At 47.8% G+C, this 27,893-nt stretch overlaps 1 protein-coding gene across 1 annotated transcript in view; it reads right to left on the reverse strand.

Moving 5' to 3' along the window:
- Positions 1-27,893, reverse strand: part of CNTN5 (contactin 5) — a 160,718-nt gene that overhangs the window by 109,080 nt on the left and 23,745 nt on the right. The window contains exons 3-5 of the mRNA XM_060274008.1: positions 26,552-26,688; positions 25,335-25,464; positions 22,763-22,913 (exon numbers count right to left, since the gene is read on the reverse strand). Coding sequence (XP_060129991.1) covers positions 22,763-22,913; positions 25,335-25,464; positions 26,552-26,688 — 418 coding nt within the window. The remainder of the gene's footprint in view (positions 1-22,762; positions 22,914-25,334; positions 25,465-26,551; positions 26,689-27,893) is intronic.

The following is a 27,893-nucleotide window of genomic DNA, read 5'->3' on the forward strand; positions in this document are numbered from 1 at the left end:
GCTTCCTATAGGCATCTGGTTGGCTGCCGTGAGAACAGGATGCTGGGCAAAATGGCTGCTGTGGCAGCACAGAGCTGCAGAGCCAGCCTCCAAACAGCAGCGTCACCTGGGATGGGGCACAGGAAGGTGATGCTTAGGTCAGGGCCATGAAGACCAAACAGCAGAGTAAACCCTACCAATGCATCTGCCCGGCTCCAGCTTTGCCATGGGCTGCCCCACTCCAGCCATGTCTAGGTAAGATGTAGCAATGCCAGTGTTTGGAGGTCAGCCATACTTTACCACCCTGGACCCTACAGACCAATGGACAAGTAAAACAGGACATTTATTCTCTCTCTTCAGAATGGAGTCATTTTATTTTTCACTAGCTGGCCCTGCACGCGTTGCTGTGCGTTAGTCTGTGAAATGGAGGGTAATAGCCCCCCTTCAGATCCCCCTGAGCCTCAGAGTCCCCCTGAGTCGAGGCGAGATACTGTGGAGAGGGCAGGTTTCATCCCTGTCTCTCCCCCCACCCTGTTCTGACCCATTATGTATCCCTGCCCCCTATTCGGCCCCCCACCCCCCCCCAGGCAGGCCCCTACCTCCACTTGGCAATGTTGGGCCTTGTTGCTGGAGAAGGCCTGTTTTCAGTTGGTTTGGTCTTCAAAACCTCTGCCGGATGGATGGATGGATGTGAGTGGTGGATCTCGTGGTGGAGGCGGGGTTTGTGGGTGTGGTGTAGATTACACAGGAAGGGAGGGGGTGTACTGTGGGAGGAAATCCACTTGAGGGCACTGTTTTACCCCCCTGCAGTGCTGGAGGGCAGGATGAGAGGAGTACCCTACCAGGAAAGACTGTGCTCGTGCACCCATGATGTAGATTCTATAAAACACATTGTGCTGCACTGTGGGAAGTTTGAGCAAGCTAGGGCTGAAGTGATTTCACCCCTGCTAGCCTTGCTCCCAGGAAAATCAGAGGATTTCTATATCAGGTTCCTATTGGAAGACCGGTCAAATGCCAGAACACTAGCAGTGGCAAAGTTTTTATCGGTGGTCACAAGAACTGTGAGGGACGAGGGATACAGGGAAGTCCCTCCCATCTTAAGTTCCAGCCCATCCCCAAGCGCGGGAGAGAGTAAGGAGAGCTCTGCCTCCAGCGGAGAGTCAGGAAGTGGTGTCCGAGGCTCAGGCAAGGTTGTGGAGCCCAGGCCGCAGGTGGGACAGGAAGTTGGACGCACAGGGGGGAGGCCAATTCCCCCAACTCCCGAATTGCGACGCAAACGTAGGGGGAAGAGGTTGGGTCTGCCAAAGCTGTGGTGCTGGAAGAAAACGCGCCAATCGCCATTCGGGAGTTCAGACACCTCACCTTAAGGATGCATTTTTACTGCTCTGAACACTGTAAATAATCAGCACTTAATAAAAACCTTAAAAGACCATGCTGGAGTCGTTACTCTAGAGTAGCCATACCAGGCCCTCTGACAGCAACTCCCGAATCTTTTTTTTGGCTACTTTGGAGTGCAGCGATGAGCGCTCAAGAGGCTGAGCATTGGAGGCTGGAGGCCGAAGCAGCGAAGCAGGAGCTGCAGAACCTCACAGCGCACGCACAGCAGCAATTGCATGCCGCTCAGGAGGAAGCGCGAGGGGCGCAGGAGGAGCTGAACAAGCTGGTGGACCAGGTGAGGACAAAAGAGGAGACTGAGAAACAGCTAAGGGTGATGGTTTTGGACCTACAGAAAAAGTTGGAAGAGGAGAAAGCCGCTAGAGGTGGGGGGGTGCCCCAGCCGCAACTAGTCCAAGTGAGAAGGGGACAGAGCCTAGTCACCAAGTTTAGCGGCGACCCTAGGGAGTACCTAGGATTCGAGACAGAAATAAATTATGCGCTGGAATTGCATGCAGCAGAATTCCCAGATGACGCGCACAGAGTCTCCTTTATCATAGAGCATTTGACGGGGGCCGCCCGAGAATGGGTAAGACCGCTCATCGCGCAAAAAAATCCTTCCATGAAGAACGCAAAATTATTTCTAGAAGCTTTAAAAATAATGTACGCGAGTGACAGTGAAATGGAGGCCACTAAAGAGGAGCTTCATAACTTAACACAAGGAAAATCGACAGTTAGGGACTACTGGGCGAGATTCACCATGCTGGTGCACAAACTGGGGTGGGATCTGCAAAGTGAGCCAGTGAAATCAGCCTTCTACATGGGTTTGCACGCAGACGTTAAGGATGAGCTGGCAAGAGGTCCCAAACCGCGAACTATGGATGAGTTAAGCAAAGCGGCGCTAGCGGTGGGGGTGAGACAGGAATCCAGATGGAATGACAAACAAGCGACGCGCGCAGCAAAACCTTGGTTCCCACGCTCCCAGGACAGACCACATCACCAAACCCCACCCCAGGGCCCGCCCCCACACCCGCCCAGGCCAAGCCCAGAGCCGGAACCGATGGAGATCGGAGGAGCGCGCGCGCGGGCTTTTCAAACCCCGGCGGCGCCAAGACGCAAGGAGGGAAGAGGCGGGAATTGCTTTCTCTGCAACTCCCCCCGGCATCGCGTCAGAGACTGCCCTCATCGCAGAGAGTGGCAAGGAAAGGCGGGAACGGTTGTACCTTCCCCAGCTGACGCAGCACCACAGCAGGGAAACGAGACAGCCTGGCTGCAGGAGACAAGGGGGAGCGGCCAGGCACAGTCAGCAGACAACAGCCCCCGCCCGCCCACCCGCACAGAGAGGAGCACAGCCAGCCCACCCCTCCCAGAGCAGGAGTGGTTCTAGAAGTCACGCTCACGCTCCCAAATGGCTATCCCCTGACAGTCCTCGCCTTAATTGACAGTGGTGCCTCAGCCAACTTCTTCTCGAGAAACTTTGCGGAAGAGCACCAGATCCAACTTCTGCAGCTGGATTTTCCCCTGCACGTGGCCACCATTGACGGCAGAGAGCTGCTGGGAGGGGCCATCACGCATCAAACCCCCCCCATGAGAATGACGGTGGGAAGGCACTCAGAGACACTGGCTTTCAACGTCACAACCATCTCAGACCCCCCCATCGTCTTGGGCATGAGCTGGCTGACGCGCCACGACCCCTCCATAAGTTGGCACCAGAGATGCATCACTTTTGGATCGGACTTTTGTCTGGAACATTGCATGCAGCACCAACCAGGGGAGGGGCCTCCGATAGCCACGGTGGCCACCATGCACGTCAAGGGGGGTGAGGCAATACCCAAGCCGTACTGGGACCTGCAGGAGGTCTTCAGCGAAGCGGAGTCCGACCACCTACCCCCACACAGGCCTTTTGACTGCCAGATCAACCTGGTGCCAGGGGCAACTATACCCCCAGCCAAGCTGTACGCCATGTCAGATCAGGAACTGGAGGATCTGCGCGCTTTCATCGACAAGAACCTCAAGCGGGGGTTCATCAGAGAAAGCAAGGCAGCAGGGGGCAGCCCGGTCTTCTGGGTGGACAAGAAAGACACGCAACAGCGCCGTCTGGTGGTGGATTTTAGACGGCTGAATTCGGTGACAGAGCCAGTGGCTTTCCCCATGCCCAGAGTGGATGATCTCCTGACAGCGGCACGCAGGGGCAAGATCTTCACCAAGCTCGACCTAAGAGGGGCGTACAACTTGATTAGGATCCGGGAGGGTGATGAATGGAAAACCACGATGTTCACGCCTCTGGGCTCTTTTGAATATCTGGTGATGCCCTTCGGGTTGCAAGGGGGCTCAGCATGCTTCCAGGCCTTCATGCACCACGTCCTGGGGTCCCTCCTCTTCAAGAACTGCTTGGTCTTTCTGGATGACATCCTTATCTACTCCAATGACCCAGTGCAGCATGTGAAGGATGTCAGGGAGGTGTTGCAGCGCCTGAAGGACAACCACCTGTATGTGAAGCTGGAGAAGTGCAAGTTTCACACCAAAGAAGTGGACTTCCTAGGCTACAAGCTGTCAGACAAGGGGCTGGCGATGGACAAGGACAAGGTGCAGGCCATCCTGGACTGGCACAGCCCCAGGACGCGCAAAGATGCCCAACGCCTACTAGGCTTCGCGAACTTCTACAGGAAGTTCATCAAGAACTTCTCTCGCGTCACGGCTCCTATCACCGACTGCCTGAGAGGCAAGCAGAAGTTCCGGTGGACACCAGAGGCGCAAGCAGCGTTCGAAAGCCTCAAGAGGGTATTCGCTTCAGACCAGCACCTGTTCCACGTGGTGCAGGATGCGCCCCTACGCCTGGAGACAGATGCTTCGGACAAGGCTCTGGGAGCGATTCTGTTGCAACTGGACGCCAACAGAGAGTGGAGACCCTGTGCCTTCTTCTCCAGGAAGCTGACCCAGCCGGAACGCAACTACACAGTGTTTGACAGGGAACTTCTCGCGATCCACGCTGCGTTCCAGCACTGGCAACACTTCCTGGTGGGCGCCAAGCACCCCATCCAGGTGTGCACAGACCACAAGAACCTGGAGTTCTGGAGAACTGCCAGGGTGCTCAACCAGCGGCAGATACGGTGGGCAGAGTTCTTCTCGAACTTCAACTTCTCCATCCACTACATCCCGGGAGAGCAGAATGTCAGGGCGGATGCCCTCTCCCGCAAGCCAGAGTACATGGAGGAGGAGTTGCCACCGGCACCCAGGCATATTTTCCCCCCATCAGCATGGTCCTGCGGAGCAGCAGTGGTGAGCGAGGCAGAACTCACAGCACTGACAGCAGCTGATGAATTTGCCACCCGCATCTTCAGAGAACTGAGAGGGGGGGGGAGCAGGCCAAAGACTTTGAGGAAAGGAGGGGTTTGCTTTTTTACAAGGGAGCCCTGTACCTGCCAACCAAACAGCTGAGAGGTAAGGCCCTCAAGCAGATGCACGACAACCCAACGGCGGGTCATTTTGGAAGGGACAAAACCACTCACCTAGTCATGAGACACTTCTGGTGGCCAGGGGTGCGGGAGGATGTTCTGGATTATGTAAGGGGATGTGACACCTGCCAGCGAGCAAAGGTGGTCAGAGCGCCACCAGCAGGTTTGCTGGAGCCCTTAGCCACACCGCACAGGCCGTGGGAAGTAGTGTCCATGGACTTCATCACAGACCTGCCGTCGTCCAGGGGCAAGACCGCAGTGTTGGTGGTGGTGGACCTCATGTCCAAAATGTGCCATTTTATACCGTGTGCCAGGGCGGTCTCGGCAGAAGAGACGGCCAAACTGTTTGTTGACCACGTATTCAGACTGCATGGATTGCCTTTAAGGGTTATTTCGGATCGTGGCCGCCAATTTGTTTCCAGGTTCTGGCGGCGGCTCATGAACCTCCTGCAGGTGGAGGTCAGCTTGTCGACGGCTAGGCACCCGCAAACCAATGGACAGGCGGAGCGGGTCAACGCCATTCTGCAGCAGTACCTGAGATGTTACGTCAGCCAGAGGCAAACGGACTGGGTGGATCGCCTGCCACTGGCAGAATTTGCCTACAACAATGCGGTGCACGTCTCCACAGGGGTGTCGCCCTTTAAGGCCAACTACGGGCGCGACCTCAGATCTTTCCCGGAGAGGGAGGGGGAGGAGGAGGAAGAGGGCCCACAGGCAGAGGATTGGGCAGAGGACCTGGAGACGGTGCACCAGCAGCTCAGAGAACACTTGGAGAGGGCCAAGGAAGCGTACAAGAAGGGGGCAGATCGCCACAGGCGACCGGGAGAGGTCATCAGGGTGGGGGACAAGGTTTGGTTATCCTCGGAAGGTCTTCCCACCAGGGGGCGATGCAAGAAGTTAGCACCCAGGAGGCTGGGCCCCTTCACGGTCACGCAACAGGTCAACCCGGTAGCCTTCAGGCTAGCACTGCCGGAGGACATGAGAGTGCACCCAGTGTTTCATAGATCGCTGCTGTCGCCGTACAGGGAAAGTACCAGGTTCAGGGACAGCGATCAGCCTCCAGAGGGAGGGGGGGAGACGGGAGACGCCCGACAGCTCAATGAGGCAACTGAGATTTTAGACTCAAGGAGAGGGGTGAGAGGACTGGAGTACCTGATAGCATGGGAGGACACTCCGCCGTCCCACAATGAGTGGATACCGGCCACAGAAGTACCTGAGGAATTTTTAGTGGAAGAGTTCCACGCCCTGTTCCCCCACAGGCCCAAGCCCTGGCACATGGAAAGGGAGGGAGAGGGGGAGGGGCAGGAGGAAGGGATAGCAGGCAGCAGCTCTCCATGGAGATGGGAAGCGGAATTTGAGGACACGGAAGAAGAGGTGTGGGTTTCACCGAGGTCAACGACGTCAGAGGCAGGAGAGGACTGGCAGAACATTTTTACTCCCACCAGCTCTGACGCCACTGACTTCTTGGGATTCCCGTCTTCTCAGGGGGAAGGAGAAAGATCGCAGGATTGGGGGGAAATTTTTACACCCACAGGCTCGGATGCCACAGACTTCTTGGGGTTTCACTCGTCCCCAGCAAGCGGAGAGCCACTAGGAAGGGGGGGAGAGGAGCCTGGGAGGGGGATGGATGTGAGGGACGAGGGATACAGGGAAGTCCCTCCCATCTTAAGTTCCAGCCCATCCCCAAGCGCGGGAGAGAGTAAGGAGAGCTCTGCCTCCAGCGGAGAGTCAGGAAGTGGTGTCCGAGGCTCAGGCAAGGTTGTGGAGCCCAGGCCGCAGGTGGGACAGGAAGTAGGACGCACAGGGGGGAGGCCAATTCCCCCAACTCCCGAATTGCGACGCAAACGTAGGGGGAAGAGGTTGGGTCTGCCAAAGCTGTGGTGCTGGAAGAAAACGCGCCAATCGCCATTCGGGAGTTCAGACACCTCACCTTAAGGATGCATTTTTACTGCTCTGAACACTGTAAATAATCAGCACTTAATAAAAACCTTAAAAGACCATGCTGGAGTCGTTACTCTAGAGTAGCCATACCAGGCCCTCTGACAAGAACTAATGTTTCCTATTCCGAATTTGAGTAAGATGTCTGAGTGGTTTGAGGGCGGGGTGTCCCAGCTGTGTATCGCTTGGTAACGAATTGATGGGTCTATGGACCGTAATAAAGATTATTGTTGTTGTTTTACTTTGTTGAAAAAAAGGTTTGTACCTGAGGAGGTTTGAGATTTGAGGGATTTTTTTCTAACAACGCGCGGGGAGTGGCCTGGATCATTGTGTCAAAATTTCAGGACGAAGTGGTTACGGAGAAAAGTGGATCCCGCACTTTCACTATTTTTACACACACACACACACACACACACATATATATATATATATATATATATATATATATATATATATATATATATGCTGCCAAGACTGAAAAGACTGACATGCTACCCAGTGCAATATGTGAGAATTTGTGGGGGGGGAATGTTATTCAAGTGCCTGGGAAATTATCATCACTAACGTTGTTTACGGTGTCGTAAATCCTCTCTGTTTGAATAATGAAATAATAGTGATTGTCTCCTTCTGTATTAAGGAGAACGAATGCTCTGTTACCTCAGCTGCCATGCCACTGCATTTGTCAGGCTCTTTCTTTGGTCTGGAGTTTATTCGTTTAATGGTGTTGTTGCCTGCACATGGAAATAATTGGAGTTTTCAACGAAGTAAAAGAGCCAGGGAGGAATCAGCCGTGACTTGGCATCTGTCAGGATAGCCTGCCAGGAATAAGGGCATCCCTAGGAAGTGTTTACGGAACACTTGTGGATGATGAACAAGTGATACAAAAGACAAAGTGTGTGTGTGAGAGAGAGTGAGAGAGAAAATGAGTGCCTCTAGACTGTCATTATTCTGCAGGAGGGATTCAGACACACAGCAGAACTTTAAGTTTGCATAGTTAATGTGGACTATAATGTCACCCAGTTGTGCCATTCAGTGTAGAATGAGAGCCATTGTGGTATTGCGGTTGTTAGAGTGTCAGACTAGGGTTCAAATCCCCACTCAGTCATGCAGCTCATGGGTGACCCTGGGCCAGTCTCAGCCTCACCTACCTCACCTACCTCACAGGGCTGTTGTGAGGATTAAATGAGGCAGAGGAGGACCATGTTTGCCAACTTCATCTCCTTGGAGAAAATGTTGGGATATCGATGTAATAAATAAATAGGGTGGATAATTTTGGGAGGTTATTTTTGCACAGCTCTAGGGTCTCAATTAGCTTCAGATTGAGTGTCATTCAGACGCCACTCTTTGACTTGACATTTGTGTGGATTTCAAGCCACACTTTTCAGATGGGGTTCAGCAAGCCGTACAGTACAGAATTGGCAGAATAATTATGTATCGATGTGGAGACCGGCATAAGCATATTTTATAGTGTGGTAGAGAAGTCCCTGCGGCTACTTGGCAGTCTAATGTCAAGGCGGGCAAAAAGCTCAAAAGACTGAGATGTCCTACACAATCATATTTTTTTTGTAATTTCATTCGTGAACCACTCCTAAGTGCAGCAGAGGAAGCAAATTGTCAACAGTTTAAGGAAGCTGTCCAAATTAAATAAAATATAGGGTTCTTTTTCTTCTTCTTCCTCCTCCTCTTCAGAAAAATGATATATACCAATTATTCAACAGTAGCAAGAATCCTGCATCATCTGTTCAGAGCACAGTCAATTGCACTCATACAATTCTCTGCACTCTGGGGTTCACTCGCAAGCCTGTGAATTACTTCTCTTTAATATTATGTTTATGCACTGAAAATTCTTTCATTAACTATATTGGGGAAATTACTTTCGACAGAACAAACGGCCCCATGCTAAGGAAGTAATGATTTTTAATAAATAGGAATTCATCTACTGCAGTAGCTGCCAGGGTTTATAATTTCTTCTCCTTCTTGAAGATATCCTATTACACACTAGGGGTTCTGTTTGCTACCCAATTTGGACTGTGCCTTCCGGTCCATTTATCAGAGCATCATGCAACAGTAAAACTTGATGCAGGAAGCCAAAGTTGAGTTACAATTAAAACATCAGAGGATGAGAGGTAAGGAATAACCGCTTCCCATTGCTATTTCATTGTTATTGGGGTTGTTGTTTTTTTTTGCTGTCTGCTTTGGCTTCTGGCTTTCCAAGTGCCACATAATACTTGTTCCGCACTTATAGGGAATCCATCTTTAAGTGTGGCAGCATCTACACTTCAGAACCCCCCGCCCCCTTAGAATCATGGAATTGTAAAGTTGGAAGGGATCCCCCAATGATCATCTAGATTCCCTTGCAATGCAGGAATCACACCAGGCAGGCACCTTTGTTATACTCCTGCTTAAAACATTTCTATTTAGGCAAGTCTGTTCAGACACGTAGGCATGCATTTCAATCTGTTTTAGCTTATTGTTGAATTTAATTAGTTTTTTTATTTTAAAACATCTCTTTTAGCCACTTTTTAGCGATTATTATTATTATTATTATTTGCAAACCACTTTGAACTATTATTGCAACCAAGCGGTATGTAAATTTTTCTAAGCAAACTAAGGCATAAAATAACAAGGGGCATTATTATTTCTCGCAGCCAGGTTCTGGTGTTGTTTATTTCCTCTTTCCAACGCCCTCCTCCCGCCTATCCTTTCCTCTGTGAAGGCGCTACCTTTGTAGCTACCTGGTCCTTCCCTCTAAACTCCCAGCATGTTGCACCTGTTGCAGCCTAATTAGCTCCATGACTCAACAAACACTAATTTGTACACCTCCCCACACTTGAGACGTCTGCAGTGCAAATGCAAACTCACACTGCCTCTCCTGCCTTCCACTGGAAGCCTTCGGGTGTGGGGAATATTGCGTTACGTCTCCCTGATTATAATGCTAGCGCTTCTGTACCCGTTTTCTAACATTCCTATCGTGCTTCAGTGCCTGTTGTGTTACAGAACTGTGGCTTCTTGACCAATATCCGACATGCCACACTGAGTTCCACTCACACCAGCAGGCATGACATGACATAACTTTGACTACGTCACTATTCCCTCACTCTTTCTGCACACACATACTTTTGTTTCCTGATGAAAGAACAGCATGCCTCGGCCCAGGATACCTGAAGGAGCGTCTCCATCCCCATCATTCAGCCCGGACACTGAGGTCCAGTTCCGAGGGCCTTCTGGCAGTTCCCTCACTACGAGAAGCCAAGTTACAGGGAACCAGGCAGACGGCCTTCTTGGTAGTGGCACCTGTCCTGTGAAATGCCCTCCCACCAGATGTCAAGGAAATAAACAACTACCTGAATTTTAGAAGACATCTGAAGGCAGCCCTGTTTAGGGGAGTTTTTAATGTCTGAATTTTTATTCTGTTTTTAGTGATCTGTAGGGAGCTGCCCAGAGTGGCTGGGGAAACCCAAACAGATTGGTGGGTAATAATAATAATAATAAAAATAATAATAAAAATAATACAGAGAAGCTTTCACAATTCACTGAATTGTGACCACAACCACCACTGCTCTTCTCAGGGTCCCTATAAATATTTCCCATAAGTTAGGGTTGCCATATGTTCAGGAATTCCCAGACATGTCCTCTTTTGAGGGTCCTACATGCCCATCTGGGAGGAATGTTACATTTTAAAGCAAATGTCCTGGATGTGTGTGTGTGTGTGTGTGTGTGTGTGTGTGTGTGTGTGTATACAGGTGGCTTTGGCTTTGGCACAGACAACCTGGGCTCTGGCTGTGGTGTGAGTAGCTCTTTTTTTCTGTCCGGATTTTTACCTCTTGAAAAACGGCAACCCTACAGAAGTGCAATCCTACCTTCCGACCATCTTGCCCTCCCTTCTGCAAACCCTTTGATATGCTATCTGCTGCAGCCTCTGAGCCTGAGAAAGGGCTGCAGCTCTATGGCACAGAGTTTCTGTTTCGTTTTGTAAACATTATTCAAATACCCAACACCTTAATCTGAACAAATCCTTCTTGCATTGTGTGAAGGATTCCCCTGCTTCTCTGATGGTGAGTTACAGATGCACTTTACCAATCACGAAGGGGCGGAAAAGCAAAATTTTATTGAAGTATGTTACTCCGCGACAGAACAAATTGTTGCAGCATCGCGGGATTTTGCTGGTTCCTCTTTGGGTAGAACTAAACGTTATTGCTATGTGTTATAAGAGATTACTGCTAAAAACACCAGCCCTCCATCTTATCCTCCTGTCTCTGGTAATAATGCACAACATGAGATGTAAGGTCATCTTATAGTACTTTTCTCCATTCAGACTCTGCTCCATTTGCTGCTGTTTATGAAGGCAGAGGAAGCTAAGAGCCTGTTGATCATAGAATCATGGAGTCGTAGAGTTGGAAGGCACAACAAGGGTCATCTAGTCCAACCCCCTGCAATGCAGGAATTTCAACTACAGCATCCATGACACATATCACAACTAAAACATCCATGATACCATATCAGATGCATTTTATGCCTACATGCAAGGACAGCACCTGGGGTAAGAGCAGTGATCTGCTGCCATTAGAAAATTGCAACATGTAGAGTGCAACAGGCTGAATGATAGTGTCTGTAACAAATTTCTTTACTGGTTACTTCCTAACATACAGGCCTACCCAGCTGCCTGGACCAGCCTGCCTGTGTCTGCTACCTATACATAGCTGTCAAGTTTTCCCTTTTCTCGCGAGGAAGCCTATCCAGCATAAGGGAATTTCTCTTTTTTAAAAAGGGAGAACTTGGCAGCTATCCCTATACTAGCCATAGCTGCCAAGTCCCCCGCTGAAAAATGTGGGATCAGCAGCAGCGCGGCACCGGATGTCGTTTCTACGCAACTTCCGGACATGCGTAGAAGCGACTTCCAGTGCCGCTCCGCCCATGCCTGGGCACCAAAAATCGGGCAGAGTGGCACCGGAAGTCGCTTCTGCGCATGTCCAGAAGTTGCATAGAAGCAACTTCCGGTGCCACTGTACCCAATTTTCGGTGCCCAGGCATGGGCGGAGCGGCACCGGAAGTCGCTTCTACGCATTTCCGGACATGCGTAGAAGCGACTTCCGGTGCTACACTACCCATGTCTGGGCACTGGAAATCGGGCGGCGCCGGCACCCAAAATGGAGCCTCCCTGGCAGGTAGGAAATCCGGGGGATTTCTGGGATTTCTTTCAATTCAGGAGACCAATGGGAAATGAATTAATATATGGGGGTTTCCCGTGAAAAACTGGAGGCTTGGCAGCTATGATACTAGCCAACCTCATAAACTGTATTGTCCGTGACATTCTGGGGACCTTTCCTTAATCACATTCGAGGACTGTGTAACACAAGAATGTATTAAGAAAGGAGGAAATATATCTGCATTGGATTTAATTAAATAAGTTATATACCTTAGCAGTGGTGTCCAAACTTTTTTCGAAGAAGGCCAGATTTGATGAAGTGAAAGGCCGTGGGGGCTGACCAAAGGGCTGACCATTTTTTAGGATTGAAGTTGTTTAGCTTAGTTGTTGAGTTTCTTTTATAATAATAATAATAATTTATACCCCGCCCACCTGGCTGGGTTTTGAAGTTGTTGAGGTTTTTTTAGGATTTCACCCCAGGAAATAAACTGCCACAGTGGCCGGATTAAACTGACTGGAGGGCCAGATTGGGCCCCCTAAATGGACTCTGGACATGCCTGCCTTTAACGATTGTATATGGTGTACATCCTGGACTTGATTCCTGTGTTAGGAAGTAATCAGTAAAGAAATTTGTTACAAACATTACCATTCAGCCTGTTGCACTCTGTATGTTGCAACTATTGCATCTGCGTAACAAGGAATTGTATTTGTTTTGGCCCCATGGGAAAATTGTCATCCAGTGAGGTCCCACTTAGTGCCGGCTTCCGGCAGGCTGACTAGTGGTGACAGTATTTACTACAAATCTGGCAAGTGGCCTAAAACACAATTGGATGTGCTCTAATTACATTGAGGATATTCCTCCCAAATTAGGTTCAGAATTGGCAATACAGTTGATTGATACAATTGCATGCTATTGAAAGAAAAACCCTTGTTGTTGTTGTTTTAGAAAAATGGATGATTTTGCCATTTGCTTTTATGATGAAGTCAAAGTTGTCATCGTTTCCTCTTTCTGATTTATATCCAAATCTCCAAATTCCCATTACGAACAGCCACAGCCAAAGTAGCCTATGATTTATGCAAAGAGAGGGTGGGGAGGCAGCAACTACACAATTTGCCCTGGAATATGATTATTACTATTCTTTTTAAAAAAATCATAATTCCCACGCTTTCCCTCTATAATATGCTCTCTGAAAATCGCCTCTCTTCTGCATTATGACTGCAAAACCACCACTAGGGGATCTAGAGAATCAATTGGCCTTGTGTCCTCAGATATTTACATTCTGGCATATTTTAGATGTCATTTTGTTTTTAATTTTTTTTTGGGGGGGGGGTTGAAGCCAGAAACAGTAGCCCAGGGAGTCTCCACCAAAGAATAGCCTCTAAGAAAATGGTGGCTTTTGCACGGCTTTTCTGCACAGAGTTCACAGAGAGAAAATTGGGTAGCTGTTTTTCCCCTCACCATTGTGGCGAAAGAGCCATAGGTAGCTGAACCTCTAATTTGCTTGGGACACAATAGACCACAATGGAGGCAGTGCTGCATTCCGAGATTATGAATAACACTGCGCAATCTACTTTGAAAAAGCACATGGCAGGACTAGTTCTTGCCTGGTATTTAGTACCAAAGGCAAAAGAGAGAAACGAATGGAAATTCTTGGAAACGGGGGTTAGTCTTGGTGATTATTAGCAGTGCTCAATGGTTGAATAGAACATATTTTTAAAAGTAATTAAAATGGTAAGAGAGTGCATTAGAGTGGTGCCTGAAGGATCCTTTACACATTATTTCACACTTTGCTTTTTTGAGCCATGGAGATTAGTCTTAATGTCAGCATGGGAGCTGGTGCAATATAATGTCTGAGGGCAAAACTACACATTACACTTACTGGGTAGTAGGTAGCCACTTTTTTTTATTGCTGTTAATTAAATTACAGAGGAGGAAAGGTTTCTGCTTCATTTCCCCCCTCTCCACTCAGAAAAGAAATTACCCCTGTCCTGTGTGACTAGGAACTTTAGGGGAAACATTCCCTAAATAATACAGGTACAATTTTGGGTAGGAACAGAGGCGTAGCAAGCCAAGGTGGTATCCGGTGCGAAATTTTTTTTGTCAACCCCCCCATTGACAGCTCGGGGTAGGCTTGGGAGTCATGGGTGATGTCACCTGGGGTGGTCCGCCCCCTTCCTATGCCTCTGCACCCCACCCCGCGACTCCCAAGTACCCCGAGCCATCAGGGTAAGGGGGGGAGCTATGGCGCTTTGCCGGGGAGCTGGCAAAGCTTCGCAGCTCATCCTCTCAGGAGCCACGGCTACCGTCCGTCCGTCCGTCCATCCCCCTCCCTGGCTTGCTGTAAAGCGGCAAAGCGGGAGCTGCTTACAGCGAGCCAGGAAGGGAGGGAGGCTGGGAGGGCTCTCACTGGCTCACCGTAAGTGGCTTCTGCTTTGCCGCTTTACAGCGAGCCAGGGAGGGAGGGAGGGGGAGCCATGACTCCCGTCCGCCCCTCCCTGGCTCGCTGTAAAGCGGCAAAGCAGGAGCCGCTTATGGCAACCTGGGGAGGGAGGTTGGGAGGGGGGGCCCTGGCTCGCCATAAGTGGCTCCTGGCAGTGGCTGAGGGATCCCACCGCCATCCATACGGCAGTCCAGCGGCGCCGGTGGCAAACCGTTACACACAGCGCATGGGTGTGACATACGTTGTACAGAGCGGTTTGCTGCTGGCGCCACCCAAGAGCTGTACAGATGGTGGTGGGATCCTCTGCTCACGCTGTAGCGGTGATGAAGGGATCCCACCGCCATCCGCATGGCGCTTGGGCGCCGCCGCTGGCAAACAGCTATGTACAGCGCATGTGCAGTGTCGCTACGTACAATGCATATGTGTGATGCATGCAAAACACTTTGAACATCACTGAAATCTACGAGCACCAGGCTAGTGGACAAAGTACTTGACTTGGACCAGGAAGAGATGAGCTTGTATTCCTACTCAGCTTTGAAACTCAATGGCTCCCCACCTAAACTATCTCAAAATGTTATACTGAAGACAAATGGACAGGATGAGAGAAGCACACATGCTTGGGGAAAGGGTGGAATAAACATGTAAGAAATAAATGAATAATATGCCAAGCGGGAGAAAGTATGTTCATGTTATGTGATTAATGACACAGACTGAAGATTTCTTTTTTTATTTTTAAGAAAAGGCACTTAGTTTGCAACTAGATTAGATGGTAGGAGATATGCGATTGGATTTTTAAAGAAAGCCAAATACGACTACAAGGATGGAGGAAATCAAATGTGAGTTGTGGCGCTAGAGTGGAGTGTTTAATCTCTTATTCTGGTGTGACTCTCAGCTGTCATGTCCCCTACAGATGCGTGCTAACATTAGCGCAAGAGAAACTGAAGAAGCCCTCAGCATCCCCTTCAATGCCTTCCTTTACTGAGGATGTGGCTCTCCCATCATCTTGTGCATGACTCCCCTGTAGCTTATTGCTCTCCACACCGATGCAGAAGGGTGTAACTGCAGAATCGGACAACCGCCTTGTCCCTTACATTCCCATGTGAAAATTTCAAAGTATGCTTCCCCACTGTGATGTCAGGAGCTCAAGTCAGCAAGAGAAAATGTGTGCCAGTGAAGTTAATTCCCTTTTCAAAGAAACCAAAACAGCACAGGCCCAGTGATCCCAACAATTCTTCCCAGTAGGTCTTGGCCAATGATGCAATTGCAAGGGCTGAAGGCCCCCCTACTTTCCCAACACTCTCAAAGGCTGCTCCTCTCCAGGGTCTTTCCCAAGCAGTTGCAAACTGCTCCTACGTACAATCAATCTCTGCTCTGCTCTTTTCATTCCCCAGGGGGGAGGGAAGCTGGTTGTAGCAGGAGTGGGAGACCCTCTGGATTCTTCAGCAGCCTGTCTCATCTTTGCCTCTAGGCCATTCTCTTCTCTAGCCTCTCCTTCAGCCTTGGAGTCTTCCTGCTCATTAAACCCTGTTACCTCTTCAGCTTCTGACACCTCTTCCCCCCACTGATTTCCTGGCTCTGTGTATTTTCCCCCTGGGGGTTCTCCAACTGGTGCCCCCCACAACTCCTTTGCATCCAGCCAGTCCATGACATGGGATTTGTGAAAGAGCATCACCCCATCCCAGTTTGTGATATACTGAAGGAATGGAGGAATTAGCCAGTAATGCCAAATAGTTCACAATTTTGCAATGTATGGAACCAAGACATGCTGCAAACCCAGCTAAATGGATACTCTCTAGCAGTTCTTCCCAATCACAGATCGATCTACTTAGTCCAGGAATCAGTATGCCATGATCACATGCACTCCCAAAAGCTTTTCCGCAGAGCAAACAACTCCAGAAGGCTCAAGCGTGTGACACATTCCAGGAAAAGGCAAACAGAAATGGCTATAGTGCTTGCTACTTCTTTCACCAATTAAACATATAATTTCAGCTAACTGTAGCTTCTATTAATTTCCTAAGTCCTCACCTGCTAATTCTCAAACACCTTGCACTGGTTTTCTAACAGCAGAACCATAGCTGCCAAGTTATCCCTTTTTTTAAGGGATTTTCCCTTATGCTGAATAGGCTTCCTCACGAGAAAAGGGAAAACTTGGCAGCTATGAGCAGAACACACTTTCCTGTATAAAACCAAAAGAACTCCATTTCAAGGAAAGGCTATAGCTCTGTGAAACGAAAAAAGATTGTTGGTTCTACACAGTGCTTTTTTTCTAAAAAAATAATATGTTTAGGGGTACTCTCATTTTGACTCAAGAAAACCACCATCTTATAGTTCAAATTGGGAAAAATAAATACAGTAAATGGACAAAAGTACAAAGATCCACAAAATGTTTAGGGGTATGCGTACCCCTGTGTCCCCCGAGAAAAAAACACTGGCTCTACAGAGAGGTTCTGGTTTTTCCCCTCCCCACCACATGTTTTATTTCCAGTGATTTTTGACATGTACAAAGTGCCCATCTCCCAGAGTGCGTCTAAAATAGTAAAGTGGTTTAAAGCTAACTCACTCTGTGAGTTGAGTGTAGAGAAACTGCAAAAGGAGAAAGTAATTGACAAGTCTGGGGTCATTTGTGTTTGCGGACTCAGCCACTATCTGGCCAAATGTCTGAATGCTGGAAATTGGCTTGTAACTGTCAGCTGAAAATCAGTTTGCGATCACCAGCCATACAATTAAAACACAAATCTTGAAATGTAAACATTTCTGGTGTGGTACTGTCATTGACATTCAGAAAAGGCTAACAAACTAAAGCAAACCCATTTACTTTTTATTATTATTATAAAAGACACCATCTTCTTGAAATTAGCTTTTTCTTAGCTAAAAGCAGACAATTAAAACACGTTTTCTCTTCCAGAGGGAGCAAAGTAAGTAATAATAGAGTCTTAATAGGATTTTTCTTTGCTAGAGTGGTTTGGGATGGTTTTATTTTAAGTATAATTAATGGTCATGTAATGGTAATAATGAGCAGGCATGAAAGCCCAGTAATGAGAAAAATTGTGTGTGTGCGTGAGAGGGAGAGAGAAGTGCAAAGCTTTGTGTTTTTTTCCTTATAGTTAATTCTTGTAACTCACCAAATACTGTGTGGAGTAGATAAAAAATAATAATTTTTTAAAAAGACAATTGCCTTCAAATTGGGGTTTCAGAGAATCTCAAGGTTCCATGGAATTTTACCTGTGGACAAGTAGGTTTTACCAGACTTTAGGGTTGCCAGACTCAATAGAGGACAGGACTTCTGTGCCTTTAATTGCCCTGCCTTCTTTTGAGTCTGGAAACCTTAAAGAGAAACCAGCAGAGCCTTTGCTTGGAAATTAAACAAAGGGTCTGCTGGTTTCTCTTTAAGGTTTCCAGACTCAAAAGAGAGCAGCGCAATTAAAGGCACAGAAGTCCTGTCCTCTATTGAGTCTGGCAACCCTACCAGACTTATAAATTAAAAAATGAACAGGAGATATCAGAAGTTGCTCAAAAGAAAATACAGAATTAGTGGACAAGCTTCATTGGCAAATAAGACAGCCAACCACTACTGATCTTCCCCAGTAATGCATAGCCAGAGGCAGGAAAGTGTTGGGTGTGTTCTAGAGTCCACCTTTAGTTCACATGGAGCAATGGTGATGGCCCAACAGGCTTGGCTACCACTCAACATTAACATGTTCATCCTAGGACACTCTCCAGAATGTTCTAAAAAGCACAGTGGTTCCATAGCAGACATGAAGGTGGAAAGTTTGAAAACCAATTATTTAGATCCTAGAGGATAGAAGCTCATCTTAGAAACAGGAAGGAAGTTGGCAGCAAACACAGAACTACCTAATGACCAAATGCTTCCTTTTCAAAATTGCACTTCCATGAACACAACTGAAATCGACGTCACCTTCAAGTGCTAGATCTTACTGATATGTACAACCAACATTTATTTTCTCTGCTGGGATTTTCAGGAGCATTTCCAGCAGGGGGAATGCCAAAGCAGCACTATGACAGCTGCATGTCCAATCTCTTCACTGGCTCCAGAAAACCAGGAAGAGCTGGAGAAGAGATCCTCCATCGTCAGCTACACTGTGTGGCTGTGGATGGGAAGAGCTCTTCTCCAGAACAAACAAGAACAACACTAAAAAAGAAACAGAGTTCGTGCTAGCATCTCTGTCCATTACAGGAAATTGCCACCTATGTGACTTGTCTAGCCTCAGTCAGTGGGTGCATCAAAAAGACAAGTGTACAGTGGAGCCTCGCAAGACAAATTTAATTCGTTCCGCGAGTCAATTCGTTTTGTGAAAAATTAGTCTTGCGAATCGCGGTTTCCCATAGGAATGCATTGAGATTTCTTTTTTTGCCCATAGGAATGCATTAATTAAATTTCAATGCATTCCTATGGGAAACCGCGATTCGCAAGACAAATTTTTCGCAAAACTAATTCGTCTTGTGAGTCACCATCAGATCACAAGACGCATTCGTCTTGCGAAAAATTCGTCTTGCAGGGCATTCGTCTTGCGAGGTACCACTGTATATCCATCTTAAGGACACCTCTCAAAATTCTGAGGAAAGGAGAATCAAGTAATGGCAAATCACATTCAAGTACTATTGGAATTAGTAGTCATGCTGAAAACCACTTGAGGTAATGAAGTGACCACTAACATCGTGAAGAGCTTCACCTACAGGGCCAAGAGCCATTCATCCACCATGGATCTCTCCTGACTCTGAGAGCAGAAACAAATAACACTCTTCTCTTGTGTCTCTCTTGATAATGGATAGTGCCACGTGTCAAGCTTTGCACATCACCTTATTTAATTCCAGCTATAAACTTACCTTCATTTTCTGACTTGGATATTCCTAGACTACAAAGTGTTGAGCGGCATGTTTGCCAAAATCACATGCCAGAGTCCTCTTTGGACTGTACCACTTCAGACTCCAGATGTGTACACAAGCAAGAAGGGATGGGGAGCTGCAGATTTTAAGACCCCCAGTTTTAAATAAACAAAAACAGAATACCTGTCCTCACCGTTTTCTATGTGCAGAGCAATTTGTACACGAGAAAGCATTCAAAAACACAACTCCCACACCTACAGCTTGAAATGACACAGTCCAGGAAGGAAGTGATCGAATGGATCAGCCCAGAGAGCTTCCTGTGTGGGTCCCTATTTCAGGTATCTAGCTAACATTTCATCAATAGCCTGACACATTTTCCCCACAGTTAGTCCACCCCGATTGCCTTAGTCACTCTGTTATTTTCTCAGGGGACTGCCAAGAGCACTGGACATGGGATAGCCTGCAGGGGCGTAGAACAAACTGTGAAGCTTGAAGGGCTGTGAAACTGTGAAGCAAAACTGAGAAGAGGATTGGCAGGTAAGATAGGACTCAGGTGGGAAGAAGATAATTGGCAAACCTGACGGAATGGAGAGACTGTAAGAAGTGACCAGAAGGAGAGAATTGGGAATGTGTTTGTGTGAGAGAGTGTGAGAAGGGTAGGACTAGGCGAATCTGTCAATTTCAGCTTCTTTCAATGACTCCTTTGTCACATGACTCCTTTTTAATTCAATTCTGCCTAATATACACATTTTTTGCATGACACTCTCCTGTAGTATAATGCATTTTTATATGTCATCTTCACTAATATATGCATCTGTGTGCATCCTTTACCCCCAGTATATGTGTTTTTGTACACATTAACTGCATTGCAGTTAACTGCATTGCAAAATCTGGAGTGTCAGTTTTGAAGGATGTGGCTGTGTTTTGATTTGTGTATTGTTTCAGGAAGTGTGAATTAGGGAAGTTGGCATCTAAATGTGAACTGAATTGAATTTCTCCCCTCTCCCTTGTGTGTGTGTCTGTGTGTACTTATGAAGCAGGATGAAAGAGGCTTCGTCTTTCTTCTTCTTTGGCGATCACTTATAGCTGAGTAAGATTATCTTCCATGCAGTGGCAAACGGAGCCGCTTGGCTGCCCAGGACGGCAAACGTGGAGGCGGCCCCTGGGGGCGGGGTGTTGTGATGCACGCGTTGTGACATCACGACACACACTGCATGCGTCAGGACGAATGGCGCATGGAGTGTGCATGTGCGGGATGCTGCACATGCACAGTCAGTACGCGTTGCTGCTGGTGCACTGCTCGCACACAGGAGCCCGTAATGGGGTGCTGCTCGCGGGGCAGCAGGCACGGACCGCATATATCTGTACCGCCTCCCCCTGCTACGCTACTGCTTCCATGAGCACAGTCTTAACAGTGAGTCCGTAAGTGACTGTGGAGGCCAGTTCTAGATCCACACGTCCTTACACAGTGGGGACATAGGTTTCTGGGTGGGAGTTGATCATGGTGAGGGTTTGCCAAGCATTCCTTCCTCTTAGCACGTTTCTCCCTTTCGTTCTGAATTCAAGTGTCTTCAAAGCCCATGACACCTTTGATAAAGGCTGTTCTCCAATTGCAGTGCTCACAGGCCAGTGTTTCCCAGTTGTCAGTGTTTATACTACTTTTTTAAAGATTTGCCTTGAGAGAGTCTTTAAACCTCTTGTTGACCACCAGCATTACGCTTTTCATTTTTAAGTTCGGAATAGAGTAGTTGCTTTGGAAGACAATAATCAGCCATCCAAGCAACATGACCAGTCCAATGAAGTTGAAGAATCATTGCTTCGACACTGGTGATCTTTGCTTCTTCTGGTACACTGGCATTAGCCCGCCTGCCTTCCCAAGTGATATGCAAAAAATTTCGGAGACACTGTTGATGGAATCTTTCAAGGAGTTGGAGATGCTGTTTATAAGTGGTCCATGTTTCACAAGATACAGTAAGGTTGGTAGTACAATAGCTATGTAAACAAGCATTTTGGTTTCCCTGTGAATGTCCCGGTCCTCAAACACTGCACTTCAATCAGGAGAAAGCTGCACTCGCAGAGCTCAGGCAATGCTCGATTTTGGTGTGTTGGCCCAGCTAGGAGAAGTGATTGACACTTTCCAACATTACACTATTGAGTTGGATTTGTGGCACTGCAGAGGGGTTATTTTGTGCTTGTTGGTGCAGTACTTTGGTTTTTTGGATGTTGAGCGATAGGCCAAGCTTTTTATAAGCTGTGAACATATTTAGAATGGTTTGGAGGTCATCCTTTGAGTGTGCACACATTTCATTGTCACCAGCATACTGAAGTTATGGTAGCCTTACTCTTCTTTTCAGCCTAAAGGTAAAGGTAACCATGACTGTTAGGTCCAGTCACATACGACTCTGGGGTTGTGCGCTCATCTCGCTCTATAGGCCAAGGGAGCCGGCGTTTGTCTGTAGACCGCTTCCAGGTCATGTGGCCAACGTGACTAAGCCGCTTCTGGAGAACCAGAGCAGCACATGGAAACTCCGTTTACCTTCCCACCAGAGCACTTTACTTGCACTTGATGTGCTTTCGAACTGCTAGGTGGGCAGGAGCTGGGACCGAACAATGGGCGCTCACCCCATTGCGGGGATTCGAACTGCCGACTTTCCGATCGGCAAGCCCTAGGCTTTGTGGTTTAGACCACAGTGCCACCCGCATCTCCTGCTTTCAGCCTACTCAGATTAAAGAGCTTTCCATCTGTTCAATATATGATTTCCACCCTGGTGGGGAGTTTCCCTTCCACAATGTGTAGGATCATAGCAATGAAAATAATAGAGTTGGGGTGATAACACAACCCTGTTTAACGTGTGTGTGTGTGTGTGCGTATGTCTACTTATGAAACAGGATGGAAGAGGCACAATGCAAACAAGGGGTTATTATAAAGTTAAGCAGGGATGGGGGAAGCCAGAATTGTTGGGGAAAGAGGAGCGGAGAAAGCAAAGAGGAGTTTGCAAGGAGCTGTGGAGAAACGAAGCATTTGTGTGTGCTGTGGATCACTGTCATATAGGCCTGTGCACTCCATCCAGCTGAAGCTTGAATCTCCAACTGAATCGTGCCAATTTGGGGGTGATCTAGGCTTCTAACAATTCGTGTTGAGACAGCCTCAGGTGGTTCCAGGTTGGGTGAGGCCACACAGAGCAATTCAGGGCTGTCATGGGGTGGGACATCAGCTGGGAAGAAAGATAGGCAGGGCCCTGGATCGGGGCAGAGTGGGGTGTGTGCAGTGCACAGTCCTACTGCCCCATTTTGTGCGGGGTGCTTCTGACATTCGTTTTCTGAACACCTTCTCTCATGCCAAAACCTGTCCTTTGAAAAGACTAACTAATATCCTGTTCTTCTTCACAAAACAGCTTCCATATTCAGGAATTAAAATATACATTAAAATGCGTTAATAAAAAAATAACAAAGCGTCGCACATTTTCAGCATTTATGCGGAGCATTTAAAGCCGGCGATTGTCGATCAAAGGCGCTTGGCTGTTATCTCTTTCTCGCAGCCATTCATTCAGTCAAAGGCAAAAATTAATGAACTGACATCTGACCTTTTATTCTCTCTCACGGCTTTGTCTCCTTTCTTCCATGAGATGACGGGTTTGGGGGAAGCTTGTGGTTTGCACTCGATGGCAACTTCTTGGCCCCTGGTTATAATGATTGTTTTCTTCAGTTGGCTTGGGGGAAAAGTTGGAGCCAAAGCTGTTGAAAGGAAATATTCCAGTCTCTTAGCTTAGTATTTCAGTTAATTAATTCACAGATGTCGCATGCCAATATGCTTTCATTTTCTCTTCCCCCCCCTTTTCCTCACTTCCCTATCCTATAGTGGTTAAAAGGGATTAAGCTATTAAAATCTCCCTCAGTCTGTTTCTCTGGCGTAGTACCAGAGCCCATCCCAATATCAAGAGATTTTGAGGCAAAGGAGATGGTGTTTCTATGGACAATAGCAACACACACACCCTCGACTGCCCAGGCTAGCCTGATGCTATACTGAGGACCCAGATGGGCACACAGAGTTATAGATAAGTAACATCTGGAGGAGCAGAGATTCCTCACGTCTGCCTTATAATGTGTTCTGCCAAGGCTGGCGACCCAGGTTCTCTTGATTTATTACGGGCAAATCTGCCATCATTTCAGTGGGACCAGTGGCGTAGCGTGGATTGCCAGCGCCCTGTGCATGGCAAGTATTGTGCCCCCAGAGACCCAGCAGCTTCCTCTACAGAGTCAGGATCAGTTTCCCTTTGCAGAGATACTGGTGGGGGGAGAACGCTCATTCTCTCTCTTGCCCCAACCCTCTCCATTGATTGCTCCGTGGCTGATAACCCACTTGTCCTCCCATTCCATGTGTCACTGAAGCCACCAACAGCACCAGGTGGCAAGGGGGTGGCCATGTGGGGTGGGGCAGAGTTCCTCAGCACTGCATGCCGATAGGCTGGAAGTTGGAACGAAGAAGCAACAATCCGGCGACCTACTCGAGTGGCAGGCATGGTGCCCTGTGAGCATCAAGCACAGTGGAGAGCAGGACGGGGGATTGGTCAGGAGCCGGCATTTTTCTAAAACTTGTGCAGAGGGCGCCCTAGCAACCGGCCACAGCCCAAATCTGCTCCTCAGTCCGCTCATATGAACAGTGGGAGATTTTCTATGTGATTGGGAGGGAACACTATTTTTTCCACTTGTTATTACTACTTTCTTTTTCTTTTGAAATTTTGCACCCCTGAGAGTTTTGACACCCAGGGCAACCCCCCCTGTGGACCTGCCCATGCTTCACCACTGAGTGAGACTAGGTAGATTGTCCCACAAACACAAGAAGCCTTATGCGGAGTCAGATCAGTGGTCCCTCTAGTTCAGCATTGACCTTGCTGACTGGCAGTGACTCGCTGTCAGGCGGCAGAGGAACCAACCCCCACAGCAGGTTGCCAGGGACGGATAAGACAAGGAAAAGTCCTTACCATCTGCTTTTTATTCAGTTTTCACAGAGAGAGGCTAGGAGATCCAGCCTCTTGGGAAAATGGTGTTGTCCCGAGTAAATCTCCACCCCACTTTTCCCCTACTTTCTAATTCATCAACAGCACCATCCCCCTTATGGTTCCCGCTTAGGACCATCTGTCTCCGAGCTCTTTGCTCTCCTACTTTTAAGGCTCACCAGGTTCTGGGAGATGGAGGGTCTGGAATGCTTTGAAGGTGACCCGGAAACTACAACTAATCCAGAATGCAGCAGCTAGACTGGTGACTGGGAGCGGCCACTGAGACCATATAACACCGGTCCCGAAAGACCTACATTGGCTCCCAGTACATTTCCGAGCACAATTCAAAGTGTTGGTGCTGACCTTTAAAGCCCTAAACGGCCTCAGCCCAGTATACCTGAAGGAGCGTCTCCAGCCCCATTGTTCTGCCCGGACACCGAGGTCCGCCACCGAGGGCCTTCTGGCAGTTCCCTCACTGCAAGAAGCAAAGCTATAGGGTACCAGGCAGAGGGCCTTCTCAGTAGTGGCACCCGCCCTGTGGAAGGCCCTTCCATCAGATGTCAAAGAGATTAACAACTACCTGGCATTTAGAAGACATCTGAAGGCAGCCCTGTTTAGGGGAGTTTCTAATGTGTGACATTTTAATGTATTTTAAATCTTTGTTGGAAGCCGCCCAGAGTGGCTGAGGAGACCCAGCTAGATGGGTGGGGTACAAATAAATTATTATTATTATTATTATTATTATTATTTTATTATTATTTTCTAGTGATGTGTCAGCCAGCTGCTGCTCCAGCTCTGCCTGCTCCTCCTCTCTCATAATTTCCCAACTTTCCCCCTCATCTTCCTCTGAGCTGGGACCTCCCTCAAACTCCTGTTGTAATTCTGAACTGTCTTCTTCTTCTTCTCTAGAAGGGCCAGGCTGAGGAGGCGGTCACCACCATTCCTCCTCTGCCCAGTCCCTGACACTTGCCAGGGTTTCAGACAGGTGTCTCTCTCCCAGGTCTGCCTGGAGATGCCAGAGATCGAACTTGTTGCCTTCTGCAAGCAAGGCAGATGCCCTACCACTGACCTACGGCCCTCCCCTCCCCAGCTGTCCCCTATCCCAGCAGCGTATTCTTAATAATAAAATGTAAACAGAGCAACCTTCTTAAGTACACACCCAAAATCCTCAACTCGGCGCTGGTGTAAATGGCTCCGTGCTTGTTTTCGGCTACGCACTGGTACATTCCAGCATCAGACTGATTGACACTGTGGATCAGCAGTACACCATTAACCATCTCAATCCTGCTCTGCAATGAAACAGGAAAATAATTCTACAAAAGCAAACAAAACCAGGAAGATTTGTTGGGTTTTCAGCTTTACAGAATAGGAAGAGGCGGGCAGGTTCATATAAGTGAAGATGCACAAAAGTAGCTTCCTGTGTTATAATTATGGTGGCTGTTCTTTTGCTTCACCCTTTATGCTGAAATGTTTTAGATGCTGAAAAGTGCACACAATGGTTATAGCCTGTGATTAGAACCCGATGGCTGCACGAAATATCACAATTTTAACTGGCTGACTCACTGCCGCCTGGGTCTATGATGCGTCAGACCTGGTTCATTTGAGATTAAAGATCTCAGTACAGAGCTGAAAGTTTTCCTCCCCTGTGAAAAAGACTTCCATTTTCCTGCTTTGTCCTCAGAGGATTCTTCAGAATTTCTGGAGAATTTCAGTGGGTTCAGGATTTGGAACTTGCCCTACTTTTACAGCATTTCTACAGCATTCAGCAGCCTCCCTGGCTGCCTGAACTTCCTGATCTGAACAAGCTTCACAGAAGGAGCCAGCATTCCTGGGGCTTCAAATGAAGCACAGGCAACCCAGACATATGGATGCCAGAATCTGACAGTTTCAATTTTTTCATTTTGTCAACCTAAGATTGGATTTGGGTGTGAATTGCTCCCAATATGCATACTTTTGCAAGCAGATTCCCAAAATACAATTCATTTTTCCATGCTATTTTCACTAATATGTGCATTTAAATACACTCATTATGTATGCAGGTGTATAATGTATATGAGCATATTTGTAAACATTAGACATATGAAGGACCCCAGTGCAAAATTCAGAGAGGAGTGAATTTTGAAGGATGGCCCAGCTATGTTTTGGTTCCTGTAGTATTTTGAAAAGTACAAATCAGGCAGGTTCACTTATAAATGCAGACTGAACTGGATTTCCCTCCATCCCTTCCCAGAGGGCTGCAGACCAGTGGTTCAATGATTTGTTGAATCATTTGTTCAATGAAACACTCGCCTCAAAAGCAAGGTAAGCACAACACACAAACCCTGACCCTGACAGAAATGTGCTCAGAAAGCAAAGCAAAACTAACTGCACACTTACCTCTGGCCAGAGAGGTGTTCCATTTCTCAGCCATCGATAGGTGGGTCTTGGCTTCCCAGTAGCTTTGCATTCCCATCGGAGCTGATCTCCACTGTCTAACTGGGTATCATTAAGCCTCTCCACCCAATGTGGGTATGCTGCCAAAAATAACAGAACAGGATCACAGTGCTTGATACTGCTGAAACTATAGCTAAGTCTATTAAATCATGAAATGCCATTGTGTACATTTGTTTTAAAACTGCTGTCATTGCATTCTGATAAACGTTACATCTACATGGGTCATATCCAATGCTGCAGTTCCACTGGTACAACATACTCCTGTGCACGTAGTGAAGCTTCTCCTACCCCTCCTGTCCCCCTCCTCTTCCTCCATCACCCTGCACCCTCGAAATCAGTTCCAGAGGGCTGGATACAACCCCTTATTTTTAAAGTTTGATTTCATCAGCATTTTCTTCTGCACATTTTATATTGCTTCATGTAAGCGGCTTAGAGTATTTTTGTAGATTAAGTGGTGTATGGATCTTATTAAATTACCCAACCCCTTCAACCTTTCCTCATAAAGCTTGGCTTCCAGGCGCTTGATCATCTTGGTTGCCCTCCTTTGCACACGTTTCAGCTTGTCAACATCCTTCTTAAATTGTGAGACCCAAAACCAGAAACAGTATTCCATATGTGGTCTGACCAAGGGGTACCATTACTTCCCTTGATCGGGACACTATACTTCTGTAGGGGTGGGGAAACTCCCCTCCAGTATCATCCCTGTTTTGGTCCCAGTTATCCAATCTGTTAAGGTCATCTTGAATCCCAATTCTGTCTTCAGCAGCATTGGCTACCCCCTCCCAGTTTGGTGTCACCTGCAAATTTGATGAGCATCCCCTCAATTCCTTCATCCAAGTCATTTATAAAGACATTGAACAACAACGGTCCCAGGACAGAACCCTACAGCACCCCAATTGTCACACACACACCCCAGGATGATGAGGAACCATTAGTGAACATTCTTTGGGTGCAGCTACTAATCTACCTTGAGAGCTGGACCATAAAGAAGGCTGATCGCCGAAGAATTGATGCTTTTGAATTATGGTGCTGGAGGAGACTCTTGAGAGTCCCATGGACTGCTAGAAGATCAAACCTATCCATTCTTAAGGAAATCAGCCCTGAGTGCTCCCTGGAAGGACAGATCGTGAAGCTGAGGCTCCAATACTTTGGCCACCTCATGAGAAGAGAAGAATCCTTGGAAAAGACCTTGATGCTGGGAAAGATGGAGGGCACAAGGAGAAGGGGACGACAGAGGACAAGATGGTTGGACAGTGTTCTCGAAGCTACGAACATGAGTTTGACC

The sequence above is a fragment of the Zootoca vivipara genome, chromosome 4 (genome assembly GCF_963506605.1).
Source record: "Zootoca vivipara chromosome 4, rZooViv1.1, whole genome shotgun sequence".
In the NCBI taxonomy this organism is placed as follows: domain Eukaryota; kingdom Metazoa; phylum Chordata; class Lepidosauria; order Squamata; family Lacertidae; genus Zootoca; species Zootoca vivipara.